This window comes from Dermacentor silvarum, chromosome 4, assembly GCF_013339745.2.
Source record: "Dermacentor silvarum isolate Dsil-2018 chromosome 4, BIME_Dsil_1.4, whole genome shotgun sequence".
NCBI classification, from domain to species: domain Eukaryota; kingdom Metazoa; phylum Arthropoda; class Arachnida; order Ixodida; family Ixodidae; genus Dermacentor; species Dermacentor silvarum.
Window position 1 is genome coordinate 220,746,058 of NC_051157.2, and position 13,963 is coordinate 220,760,020.

The 13,963-nt window shown below is 44.0% G+C and overlaps 1 protein-coding gene across 1 annotated transcript; it reads right to left on the reverse strand.

Annotated features, from left to right (window-relative positions):
• Positions 1–9,416: 9,416 nt before the first annotated feature.
• Positions 9,417–13,725, reverse strand: LOC125945157 (uncharacterized). The gene is made up of 4 exons (XM_049666766.1): positions 13,111–13,725; positions 12,911–13,046; positions 11,422–11,495; positions 9,417–10,446 (listed from the first exon to the last, which is right to left on the reverse strand). The coding sequence occupies exons 1-4, from the start codon at positions 13,219–13,221 to the stop codon at positions 10,180–10,182; spliced, it is 588 nt and encodes a 195-aa protein (XP_049522723.1). The 5' UTR covers positions 13,222–13,725; the 3' UTR covers positions 9,417–10,179.
• Positions 13,726–13,963: the final 238 nt, after the last annotated feature.

Sequence of the window (13,963 nt, forward strand, 5' to 3'; positions counted from 1 at the left end):
ATTGTTACAGAGACTTGCAAAGAGACCAGAAGAGATGTTAAAAATATATATTGCACAATTCACATCCAACACAAACAATGCGCCAATTGCCAAAGCCGCGCGCTAGGGCCAAACAATTTCTTTTTATCTATCAAGCTATACACAGAAATACATATACAGGGTGTTTCAGTTTAGCTGCACCAAAATTTTAAAAAATTACCCGTGACAGACAGCACAATTACAATCCTTGATCGAAACTACTTGATGAGGCGGCCATTACTTCAATGAGAAATCAAAACGCCCGATTTATGCTAATTAACTTTAATAATTTTACGTCAGGCACATCTTTCAATCTGCAAATTATAGCCGCTGAGTTTACAAGGCGATACACTTCGAACAAATTCTCAGGACCGAGCCAATTCTGAGATAATGTTCAAAGTGTACGACGAAATGTATGTGTGTTCCAGTTAACCTTTTGAGGAAAACGCTGTTTTATGCATTGAGGCAAAAAGTTAACTGGAATGCCCATGCATTTCGTCAGACATTTTGAAAATTATCTCGAAACTGCTTCAGCCCCGAGAATCCGTACCAAGTGAATACGCTTTGCGAACTCAGCAGTTATAATTCGTAGATTGAAAGATGTGCCATAAATTAATCAATGAAATAGTGTAATTATGTTAATTAAGCATTTTATTTTCTCGTGGAAGTAATGGCCGCCTCAACAAGTAGTTAGGTTTTACTTTTTTACGTTTAGTTTAATTTTACCTGAAAAAAATTTGGTGCAACTAAAATGAAGCACCCTGTATATTACCATAGAAAAAATAAAACAATGTTCAACATTTCACATGCATTACAACAGACTAAACATTGCTTAAACGTTTTGCAATTACAACAGACTAGCATCAACTAAAAAAATTCACTAGACCAACACAATGAAATGGCAATATACCGGGTGTTTCAGCAAACACTCTCAGAAATTTTTTAATTTAGCCTGTGGCAGATAGCACAATTCTGGTTTGTGAGCTGGCCTACTTAAACATTGGGTCATTCTTTCACAAGCTGTTGAAATGCATTATGGACTAATCAACAAAATCCAATATTTAAGGTATTGATGGCCCATATTGAAATTTACAAATTGTGACCGTAGAGTTCGCAAGGCGGATCCACTTGTAACGAATTCTTGGAATGACACATGTTTCGAGATAGTAATTGCCGAACTGCACGGAGAAATGCATTGGCGTTCCAGTTACTTTTTTGCTTCAATGTGAAGCGATGTTTTGTGAAGCAAGTAAATGGAACGCCAATGCATTTCTCCGCGAAGTTCAGGAATTAATATCTTGAAACTGGTGTCATCCCGAGAATTCATTCCAAGTGGATCCACCTTGCGAACTCCACGGCTACAATTTGTAAATTGCAATATGGGCCCAGGTAATGAGCTAAACACTTAACTAGTAAATTTTTGTTAATTAGTCAATTATGCATTTCAATTTCTTGAAAGGGTAATGTCCCCCTCTTCGAGTAGATCAGCTCATGAACTAGAATTGTGCTATCTGCCACAGGCATTTCTTTTTTAAAAATTTGGTGCAGCTAAAATGAAACACCCTGTATATTACCATAGGAAAAATAGAACAATGTTCAACACTTCACACGCATTACGACAGACTAGCATCAACTAAAAAGTTGACTAGACCAACACATTAAGAGGGCGATATACCGGGTGTTTCAGTGAACACTTTCAGAAATTCTTAAAGGTTTCCCGTGGCAGATAGCACAATTCTAGTGCATGAGCTGATCTACTCGAAGAGGGGAACATTACTTGAACAAGCCATTTAAATTCATAATAGACTACTTAACAAAATTAAATTCACTAATTAAGTGTTTGGCTAATTACCTAGGCCCATATTGCAATTTGCAAATTGTAGCTGTGGAGTTCGCAAGGCGATCCACTTGGAATGAATTCTCGGGATGACACCAGTTTCAAGCTAATAATTCCTGAACTTTGCGGAGAAATGCATTGGCATTCCATTTACTTGCTTAACAAAACATTGCTTCACATTGAAGCTAAAAAGTAACTGGAACGCCAATGTATTTCTCCGTGCAGTTCGGGAATTAAAATCTCAAAACTGGTGTCATCCCGAGAATTCATTCCAAGTAGATCCACCTTGCGAACTCCACGGCTACAATTTGCAAATTGCAATATGGGCCCAGGTAATTAGCTAAACACTTAATTAGTGAATTTTTGTTAATTAGTCTATTATGAATTTAAATTGCTTGTTCAAGTAATGTCCCCCTCTTCAAGTACATCAGCTCATGAACTAGAATTTGTGCTATCTGCCACAGGCATTTCTTTTTTTAAAATTTGGTGCAGCTAAACTGAAACACCCTGTATATTACCATATGAAAAATAGAACCATTAACAACACTTCACATGCATTACAACAGACTAGCATCAACTAAAAAAATGACTAGACCAACATATTAAGAGGGTGATATACCAGGTGTTTCAGCGAACACTTTCAGAAATTCTTAAAAGTTGCCTGTGGCAGATAGCACAATTCTAGTTCATGAGCTGGCCTACTTAAACATTGAGTCATTACTTGCACAACCAGTTGAAATGCAGAATTGACTAATTAACAAACATCCCCTAATTAAGTTTTAACTAATTACGTGATGGGCCATATTGCAATTTACAAATTTTAGCCGTGGGATGACACCAGTTTCGAGATATTAATTCCCGAACTTTGCGGAGAAATGCATTGGCGTTCCAGTTACTTGCTTAACAAAACGCCACTTTATGCATCGAAGCACACAAGTAACTGGAACGCAAATGCATTTCTCTGCACAGTTCGGGAATTACTAACTCGAAACTGGTGTCATCCCGAAAATTCGTTCCAAGTGGATCCACTTTGCGAACTCCACAGCTACAATTTGTAAATTGCAATATGGGCCATCACATATTTTAGTTAGAACCTAATTAGTGGATGTTTGTTAATTAGGCAATTATGCATTTCAATTTCTTGTGCAAGTAATGTCCCCCTCTTCGAAGTAGATCAGCTCATGAACTAGAATTGTGCTATCTGCCACAGGCATTTCTTTTTTAAAAATTTGGTGCAGCTAAAATGAAACACCCTGCATATTAACATAGGAAAAAATAGAACAATGTTCAAAACTTCACACGCATTACAACAGACTAGCATCAACTAGACCAACACATTAAGAGGGCGATATACCGGGTGTTTCAGCGAACACTTTCAGAAATTCTTGAAGGTTGTCCGTGGCAGATAGCACAATTCTAGTTCATGAGCTGGCCTACTTAAACATTGGGTCATTACTTGCACAAGCAGTTGAACTGCATAATTCACTAATTAACAAAACATCCACTAATTAGGTTTTAACTAATTACGTGATGGCCAATATTGCAATTCACAAATTGTAGCTGTCGGGTTCGCATGGCGGACCGACCCACTTGTAACGAATTCTCGTGATGACACCAGTTTCGAGATATTAATTCCCAAACTTTGCAGAGAAATGCACTGGTGTTCCAGTTACTTGCAAAATAAAACATCGCTTTATGCATTGAAGCAAAAAGTAACTGAAACACCAACGCATTTCTCCGTACAGTTCGGGATTTAATATGTCGAAACTGGTGTCATCCCGAGAATTCATTCTAAGTGGATCTGCCTTGCGAACTCCACGGATACAATTTGTAAATTGCAATATGGGCCCACGAAATTATCTAAACACTTTACTGAATTTTTGATAATTAGTCAATTATTCACTTCAATTTCTTGTGCAAGTAATGTCCCCCTCTTCAAAGTAGATCAGCTCATGAACTAGTATTGTGCTATCTGCCACAGGCATTTCTTTTTAAAAATTAGGTGCAGTTAAAATGAAACACCCTGTATATTACCATAGGAAAAATAGAACAATCTTCAGCACTTCACACGCATTACAACAGACTAGCATGAACTAAAAGGTTGACTAGACCAACACATTAAGAGGGTGATATACCAGGTGTTTCAGCGAACACTTTCAGAAATTCTTAAAGGTTGCCCGTGGCAGATAGCACAATTCTAGTTCATGAGCTGGCCTACTTAAACATTGGGTCATTACTTGCACAATCCGTTGAAGTGCATAATTGACTAATTAACAAACATCCACTAATTAGGTTTTAACTAATTACGTGATGGCCCATATTGCAATTCACAAATTGTAGCTGTCGGGTTCGCAAGGCGGACCGACCCACTTGTAACGAATTCTCGTGATGACACCAGTTTCGATATTAATTCCCAAATTTTGCAGAGAAATGCATTGGCGTTGCAGTTACTTGCATAATAAAACATCGCTTTATGCATTGAAGCAAAAAGTAACTGGAACGACTTGCATAATAAAACATCGCTTTATGCATTGAAGCAAAAAGTAACTGGAACGCCAATGCATTTCTCCGTGCAGTTCGGGAATTAATATCTCGAAACTGGTGTCATCCCGAGAATTCATTCTAAGTGGATCTGCCTTGCGAACTCCACTGATACAATTTGTAAATTGCAATATGGGCCCAGGTAATTAGCTAAACACTCAGCTAGTGAATTTCCGATAATTACTCAATTATGCACTTCAATTTCATGTGCAAGTAATGTCCCCCTCTTCGAGTACTTCAGCTCATGAACTAGAATTGGGCTATCTGCCACAGGCAACCTTACATAAATTTCGAAAGTGTTCGCTCAAACACCCTGTAGTTACAATTATCAATGTGCCCATTCCAGCAGGCCATGCCCTCATAACTGCCTCAAGACTTAATTCTCACTTAAAATGAACTCGCATCAGATTCAATGACTAAAAAAACTCATCACATTCAGTATGAAAAACCACATTCGACAATTGCAGGAATAGAAGCTAGGATTGAAAAAATAACACACATAGCAACATACAACATGGAATTACTAGTACCCAGCCACAGTTGCCTTTCCTGAACCGGTGGCCCAGCTAACTCGGATCAAGATTTAAAAAAAAAATAAACCAAGAAATTGTACCAAATGCATATTAGCAGTAGTGTGTACTTACAACCAGTAGTTTTAGATCACAAAATAACTGTTCATATTTGCTCACTTTTTTAATGATTGCCTGAATCTTACATGTTAATTACAATGTCTTAGAGTGCCACGAATAACCACATATTCAAGCATTTCTTTCGTGCAAAAATTTGCCTGGTTGTTTTAACCGAGAAAAAACAAAAGCCTGCGAAAAAAAAAGGATGAGACGCTCACATGACTGATATTGTGCTGCGCTAAAACTTGCGATGGATGAACAAGCGCAGCCGCAGTCCGAGTGAAAACGTGCTCTTCCTCTTGTGAGAATGAGTGCACCCGCCACAGAAACATATCGGACCATTTTTATCCAACCGGCATCGCTCTAGAAGTCATCGCCTTCCATCGTTCTTACAAGCTTTAAGCTTTCCTTCATTGAAACAGAATAAAAAGCTGTTTCCTTCTTTTTCGCAGTCTTGGACGGTTCATTGCTTCGTCAGCTCTCGGCCAGTAGCATGCATTTGCGCCGTTATGCGACAAGAGCCAGAGACAAATGATGCCTAGAACAAGAGTAGTGCCCGGTCACTGCCTGTGGCCACTGTCGGGTGGTGACCATGCTTGTTTATCCATTGCACGCTTGAGCGCAGCACAATTAGCAGTCGCACAAGCGCCTAATCACATGGCTTCTATCGTATTTCATGGGCTTTTGTTTTTTCTCTGCAAAACCAACCAGGCAAATTTTAGCACGGAAAAAAATGCTTGAATCCGAGGTTACTTGAGCCGCTCTACAACTTTATAATTGACATGTTTGAGATTCAATGATTAAAATGCTGAACGAATAAAAACAATCAATTCTTATTTAGCGATAAAAAATACTGGTCGTAAGTACATGCAACTACTGCTAATACAGTGTAGACCACTTATAACGTAAGTCGCCAGAGTCGCGAATATCTGCACTATAACGGTACCGCACTATAACCAAAACAACGATTTTCAAGCCCTGCACGTATGCAAAACATGTAGACCAAGGATGTAGACACGCTTTGTAATATCGCATGCATATCGTGATTACGTTTTCGCCAGTGAGCTGGCGAAAACATAATCGCGATGTAGTCGGTGCTATTCAAGCTCGACAGCTTTGCACCGAGTCAAACGAAACTGTTTGCCGCAACCGCTGCGGAAAAAACCATGACCGCTATCGACGCGATAATGAACAGCGACCTTGCGGTGCTGAAGGCATGCGCCCGACGCACGCACCGAGTCGTCGCGATTATGAACGGGGATTTTGCGGTGCTGAAGGCACGCGCCCAACGCATGCACCGAGTCGTCCAGTAGCTGCAACAACTGGCCGTCGAAACCGCGGTCGCTATCCATGCTATCATCGATGGCGACTACGCAGTTTTTTAGGCACGCGGCCGACACGGGTACCGAGTAAAAACGAAACTACTGTTCACCGCAACCGCTGCGGAGAAAACCGCGGCCGCTATCGACGCGATCGTGGATGACTACGCAGTTACGAAAGCACGCGGTCAACGTGGTGTTACACGCGGTGGCAAACGCAAGAATACAGGCTTTAGAGACACAAATAGGCTTGAAGCGTTCCGGCGTTGCTGTCATTCACGTACGATTTCAACTGATGGCTGTGGCGATGCGGACTCCGCCGCTTCGTTTTGGTTGGACGCTAGCGCCGTTCTTGGTCTTTTGTGTAGCACATTTGCGGCGCTCCTCGCTCAGCGAGCTCCGAAAGTCGTCCGAATTAACCGATGCGCGGCCAAATAAGTCCGAATTAACGAGAGTTTGATTGCATTGAATAATGCATACGCCGGCCGGGAGCACGCACCTTGTTGAGAAGCGTGCTTGCAGCCGCACTTGTCGGCGAGATTTTCCCGCGGAAGTCGCATTATAACAGGTATTTCGTCTCACGCAGCTACACTGTAAGCGGTATGCGTATGCATGGAGTGCTATGGGAAAATTGACGGGATTCTGAAAAGACCGTACTATATCCGGTCCTGCACTATAAGTGGTTACGTTATAAGTGGTCTATACTGTATGCAATTGGAACTATTTCTCTAGAGCTCTTGCTTCTTTTTTAAATCTTGGTCCAACTTAGCAGAGACACCCAGTACACTCATGCAACAGCCATTCGAGCTGACCACTTTTTCGAAGCAGGCAAACAGCACTTAGAACAATTAATACCTTGTACAACACCAGTCTTACAGCCATCCATGCAACTTATTTGCTAACTTGAGAAAATTTACACTGCACCTTAATAAACAAACCAACAAAAAATTGTGGGCTCAAGAGATTTTAAAGGGACAGCATGCCATTTTTAAAACCAGTCTATTTTGCTACGCAAGTAGAAACTTTTAAAACAAAATTTTCCAATCTACGTGACATCTTCTAAAAAAATGGCTGATGTTTAACTCTTGTAAACCTAGTTATCACGAGCGAAAGGCCCATCACGAGCACAAGGTCTGTTTGGCTTGATTTTGTAAAGGCTATCCACACAGTTTCATTAAGCACGCTTCCTCACTTCGTAAGATTCTCTATACCGTGCCAATCTGGCCTCCCTTTGCTACGGTGTTTCAACAGCCAACTTTGCTTTGCTTGAGATTTCACAGCCTGGGGGGGGGGGAAGGGGGGGTAGTCTGTCAGAGTCCACCGAGTGGACTGTCCACTTCGGCTATCGTCCATTGGCTCCAGCGGCACACACGAGGAGGAGACTGGCTGGCTTCTCGTGCGGCACGTGCCGCAGGAGCCAATCTTAACAGCCGAAGTGGACAGTCTACTAGGTGGACTCTTACAGAATCCCCCCCCTGCCATCTAGCTATATCTACTGGATGACTGGATACAGCCTGTCGCTTACGCTGAAGCGCACACAGATGGCCCAGCAGGGCGCATCCACAGCGAAACCGAGCGACCAAGCTTCAGTGAAGCAGCCGTTAAACCCTCTCCTAGTCACATGGTACCGCAGCGGCAAGGCTCCGATTGAGCACAGCTGCGACGCCAGCGACTCAAGCTCATTGCAACGCAATAAATGACCTCGCGAGACCTGGCGTAGTAGAGCTTTCGCTCTAAAACTGCATGGAAGCCCACAGCACTAATTACTGGATGCGATGACAATGCCGTTTTGGTAAATGTAAGAAAATAGAAGCACATTGGGTTTGTGCAGGAATGATTATTTTGCAGTAAATACTAAAGATATTTTAATATAAAGCTTTTCTACAGCTTGTTTTGGTCTTTTTCTAGTGACGTTGCAATATGTGGTCACGTCAAAGCAGGACATAGCGACATTTTGACACTCATTCCAGCTTGCTAGGTTGCCCTGTATCCTAGTGCGCATTACAAGGGTCTATATGTAGCAGCATAGTGGACAACGGAGCGAGCCGCAGCAAGTGTCGAAACGTTGCAATGCCCTGCTTTGACGTGACCACATACTGTGATATCATGGCACAGTATACAGCTGGGAAATGAAACCATAACTCTCTGTAGAAAAGCTATTCCAAGCAATTATTCGCGTTGCTCTGAGGCTTTTCACTATCTTCTTTAGGATTAGCTTTAGGACATTCATTTACCGTAAGAAATGAAGTTTTCAGGCACTGCCCACAACTAGAGTATACCTTTGTGGGGATTGAGGAATGCGCCTGCACCATTGCGCGAGCTTCACCTGATCTGCCATCCCTACGTTTTCCCCCTCGGTTCCACTCGCAACCGGCTTCAGCGGCGGCACTCCACTCGCAACAGTTTGCGGTGGGGGCAGGACGCTGACGTCTGGACGCGGCCTTGCTGACTGCCGAGTGTGTCTCTTTATCTCCGGGACCAGTGCAGGGTACGTACATGATTTCCTCTCGTCTGCCGGCACCTTTGCCCGTGTGGGGAGCGCGTACTTTGTGCTAATCCTTTCCTGACTCTAAGCCGAAGAGCGGCGCCTAGTGCTCGTGTGAGGTCGTACCACACCGAGCCACACTTGCTGAAGGAGATTGCCTGAGCTCTTGCGAGTTGGCCCATTGGTCATCGCGAGAACAAGTAGCATAACCGCCAGGACTATTCCCAACTGCGTGTCCCTGCTTGAGCCTGTGCTTTCGCAGAGACGTGTTATAGGTGCTTGTGTCTATTTTCACTCTTGGTGCGGGACCCCTTTGGTTCGCCGCCTCCCGGGTGTTTGTGCAGTGTTGGTGCCGCCGGAGTCTGTAAACGGTTTCCGTTAACTCAGGGCAATACCGTGTTCATGCGTGCGTCGCTCGGTAGCCCCTTGCAGGCTGAGTTCGTGCACAGCGGTGCTGGAGGCGACGGCTGACACGGCCCTGTGGCTCACTAAGCTCGAACCCGCGGTGGTCGGTACTCCTGCGAGACGCTAAAACCCCACAGTGGTGCTGCCCAGACGGCGCCAGTGTGGGGTTTTAGCGTCTCACAGCAGTACCGACCACCGCGGGTTCGAGCTTAGTGAGCCACAGGGCCGTGTCAGCCGTCGCCTCCAGCACCGCTGTGCACGAACTCAGCCTGCAAGGGGCTACCGAGCGACGCACGCATGAACACGGTATTGCCCTGAGTTAACGGAAACCGTTTACAGACTCCGGCGGCACCAACACTGCACAAACACCCGGGAGGCGGGGCACCAAAGGGGGAGTCCCACACCAAGAGTGAAAATAGACACAAGCACCTATAGCACATCGCTGCGAAAGCAGAGGCTCAAGCAGGGACACGCAGTTGGGAATAGTCCTGGCGGTAATGCTACTTGTTCTCGTGATGACCAATGGGCCAACTCGCAAGAGCTCAGGCAATCTCCTTCAGCAAGTGTGGCACGACCTCACACGAGCACTAGGCACCGCTCTTCGGCTTAGCGTCGGGAAAGGATTAGCACAAAGTACGCGCTCCCCGCACGGGCAAAGGCACCGCGCACGAGCTCAAGTCCTAGTCACAAAGGTGTCGGCGGACGAGAGGAAATCATGTACGTACCCTGCACTGGTCCCGGAGATAAGAGACACACTCGGCAGTCAGCAAGGCCGCGTCCAGACGTCAGCGTCCTGCCCCCACTGCAAACTGTTGCGAGTGGAACCGTGGGGGAAACGTAGGGATGGCAGAACAGGTGAAGCCACCACAATGGCAACGGCGCATTCCTCAATCCCCACACTTTGCACCATACTGCAGGACAGTGCAAATGTTTCCCACTGTTCGATCACTGCTTATATGCTTTGAAAAAATTGATCAGCTCTAGGGCTTTCACACGTGGCTTTGTGTGGCTTAGATTCAAAAAAGCATGTTCCAAGAATGTTAACTGTTTACATGCTTTCCTAGGATACTCAATATGAAACACCCAGAATGAGGAAAACAGGCATGCAATCCCTGCTAATAAGTTCGACACACTGAAGAGCCGCTGGCCATCCACAAAGAGGTCCAGGGCTCCATCAGACCTAACCAATGATGGGGTCAGCTGTGGTGCTTCCTGCATAAAAGTAACAGATACTTATAAATCATATCACAAGGTATACGCACCTGTGCTGGAAGTTGAAGCATGTTCAGGCCCTCTAAATCGTGCTCGGAAATGAGCTGTTAAACCCAAGTTACAGCGACTTCGAGTACTTACAGCGGACAGCTGGGCTAGTTGGCAAATCGACATTTCATGCATTTCCATGGCTTATAAGAAATAGGAAAATTTTAAAGATGAAAGATGCAAGGAGAGGTGGGACGCTGGTCTTCAACTGATTGTAATGCATGAAGAGGTGCAAGTATATACGTACATTCACTGATCATGCGCCAACAGACGGCCGAACGTGAATTATTATGCATGCTTCAAACTACTTATCAAAGATGCGTGGCAGACAGGCTTTGATTGGGGTAAATGTTTACTTTCATTAAGACCAATGGAAGCTGTGCTGATACATTTATAGTTTTCTTTTTTAACGAAAAAATCTTCGATAATCACACGGCACTTTTCGTCCTTTTACCTGCTTAGAACACGTGTGCTGTTAAATACTAGTGCGCAGTGGCATCGTTTACAATGGTCTGCTAAGTGACCAGATCCCGCTAGTGCCCGGACTTGCACACAGTGTTCTCTCAATCTGTCTTGAACACAACGACCGGTCCGGCGGACTTAACATTTGCCAAAGGACAGGGGGATGTGGTAAACAACCCCAGTACTACACGCAATGAAAGGGATAGCATGCTTCTTCGTGCAGGCTGGACCTTTGTGCCCTCGTTCGTTCACTGCTCAACATATGCGAGCTAGCTTTTCAGGCGCTGAAAACAGCAGAGGGACATCACACTTGGCGGCTGTGCATTTGAAGCATTGTGACAGGCGGTGCACATAAGGCACAACCGCTCGTTTATCCAGCTGAGTCTGGATGCCTTTTGCGTTTAAAGTGTGGTGTCCCTGTGCTATTTTCTACTTGCGCATGAATGTCAATACCATAGCACTCACCGTTGTGAAGATGGTGTCGAGCTGCTCCTTGCAGCGCGCTGCTACGAACTCCAGCACAGCCAGCACAGGTTCCTCTGCAAGGTGCAGTGGAATGTTGTTATTTTCGTAAAATAGCAAATTCATTCACTCCCAGCAGCTTCTAACCAGCTCATACTGTAATATACTGTACAACAATATACTGCAGCAAAGCACAACCAGTACTTTTTTTGTACCCATGGCTGAGCAACTGAAGTGCGTGAGGTGATTAGAGTGGATGAAAATTCATATTGATATCTCAATCTCTGAACCAGCTCCCAAGGCAAAGGGAGACTACATTTCAAAAAAAAATGCAGGATCTACATTATAGGTCAGGAAATACCTATCGCTTTTAAATTGTGCTTACATTCACCTGACCCTGCTGTTTCGCTAGCCTTCACAACACCACCAGCATAACTATAAACTTTCGTGGCAGACAAGGTGGTAGCTATTGCTTAAAAATTTCATTAAACACTTTGGAAATGTTCACCTAAATAGTCAATTTTTAGCATAAACCATAATCGCAAATCATGCCACATCATTTCGCAAACTTGCAGTGTATCTTCACAAAATTATACGAAGCTATATAGACCCTTTTCGTAGAGTAGATTGCTCAAGGAGAACGAGATGGCACTTTGGGCCTCCGCGAAACTGCCTCAAGAAAAAGCACACAAATGCTTCTACACTTCTACCATAAGATTGCATGTCGATTGCTAATACACTGTGCTCTATTCATGCTGCAAAAACAGTGACCCGCGTACTAAAGAGAGGAATGAATCTGTGTGCAAGGTACAGGCAAACCGCTGCTACACTAGGACTGCCTATGTTGCTTGCTCTTCGCAATGCCCAGCTTCCCCGAGAACCAGAAAATGCACTCATCACCAGTGTTAGATCACTTACATCAAAAGAGAGGACTTTAACCCCGAAGTGTTGGCAAGAGTGAGCACTGGCACTGGCTGGAATGGCAAGTTTCTCGCACATCCAATTAAACTTATTCACTTATGCCCACTCTATCGACCACGTGAATGTGCACACACTTTAAATCAATGCGATGAAGCATGGTTGACAGACCACTCAACACGCTACTGTTCTAAAGCTGCAAAATGAGCAAATACTAGAACTGTAATTGCAAACTTTTTTATAAACTGGGGTTATTTAATCACCAAAATTTCGTAGATCTGTGCACTTCATTTTGCCTCATTTTCAACATAACCTCCAGAGGTTTAAACCTGTGATTTCATGCTTAAAAACAGAATGCTTTAGATGATATGGCATACCAAGGGATGTTATGTGAATAAACAAATCAAAACATCACTGATGTGGGCAGTTATTCAGAGCTGTTTTATGCATTAGAAAATGCATTGGAGGGCAAAAATTCAAAATTGGCACAACCTGCACCCGCAAGAATGACTATCATAACTACGGGTTTCTTGCCAACACTCTGAAAGTAGAGACAGTAACAATGTTGAATTACCAGTTGCCACTTCCGAGAACGTTGCCACCTCATCGGGACTTCCCCGATCAAGGATGACGGTCCCCATTTTACTGCAGCCATCTTGAATGCAGTCGGCTGCTGCCCTCTTGAAGAGAGTTTCGAACTCCACCAGCAGCTGAAAATGAAGTGCACAAGGATTACTACATATTGCATGCAAAAAAAAGAAGCTGAAAACATACCGAGACTTCCGTTGCCAAAAATGGGTACAGAAGTAATGCTTCAGCAAGCGTCATGCTTTTTAGGCGCTCGTGCCGATCTTGAGCTGTGGCTAGCAGCCTGGGTCGCAGCATCTCCTCATCCCTGCAGTGAGGATTCTTGTGGAGCCACTCGTTGTGCAGCGAGATAGAATCAACGGTTTCACCGTGTACAATCAAGTGGCTGCAATCCTGTAATACATACAACAAAAATGTTAGTAATACGGCTTTTAATTGATTTCAACGGTTTTGCATTAAGTTATGAAGTCAGTAGGGAACAATATGATAAACGGCAGAACAGAGTCTAACACTCTCAGTGGACCCGATAATCTATAAGTGGACTTTTGCCATGTGTTCCTTCGAACGGAAATGAAGCAGATAATGCTCACACCACCAAGTGACATACAAGCCAAGGAGGCGTCGAGCCACAAAGTGTACATTCTTAGGAGGAAAGCAAAATGGTGAGGGGATCAGAAAATATGCGGCCTATGGTTCATTTTAGTGCCACACTATAGTTGAACACAGTAATAATAAAATCACAGGAGAAAGCATGAAGTGTGAAGTCATCACAATATATGCTTGCCAGACATAGCTTCGATTTCGCAAGACTCGGCTCGTCCCGGCTCCAAGCCGAAATAAACAGCCGATAGTGCTCTTGGCACTGATAACGAGCTTGACACAGTGGAAAGACTTGTCGGGGACACTTTCGGTGCCAAGTCATGCGAAATTTTGCGAACTTGTTTCTGAATTGCGATTTCTTAAATAAAGGCCCCATTTCTTGTCCCATTACATTTCTTGCATTACTTTCCCCCTCCCCTTTGTTTTTTAATGTGACTGG

Coding starts and splice junctions, on each gene's coding strand:
- LOC125945157 (XM_049666766.1), bottom strand. CDS start 13,221: ATGCTGCGACCCAGGCTGCTAGCCACAGCTCAAGATCGGCACGAGCGC. Junction 11,496..12,910: donor GTTCTCGGAAGTGGCAACTG/GTAATTCAACAT, acceptor TGCACCTTGCAG/AGGAACCTGTGCTGGCTGTG. Junction 10,447..11,421: donor TCGACACCATCTTCACAACG/GTGAGTGCTATG, acceptor ACTTTTATGCAG/GAAGCACCACAGCTGACCCC.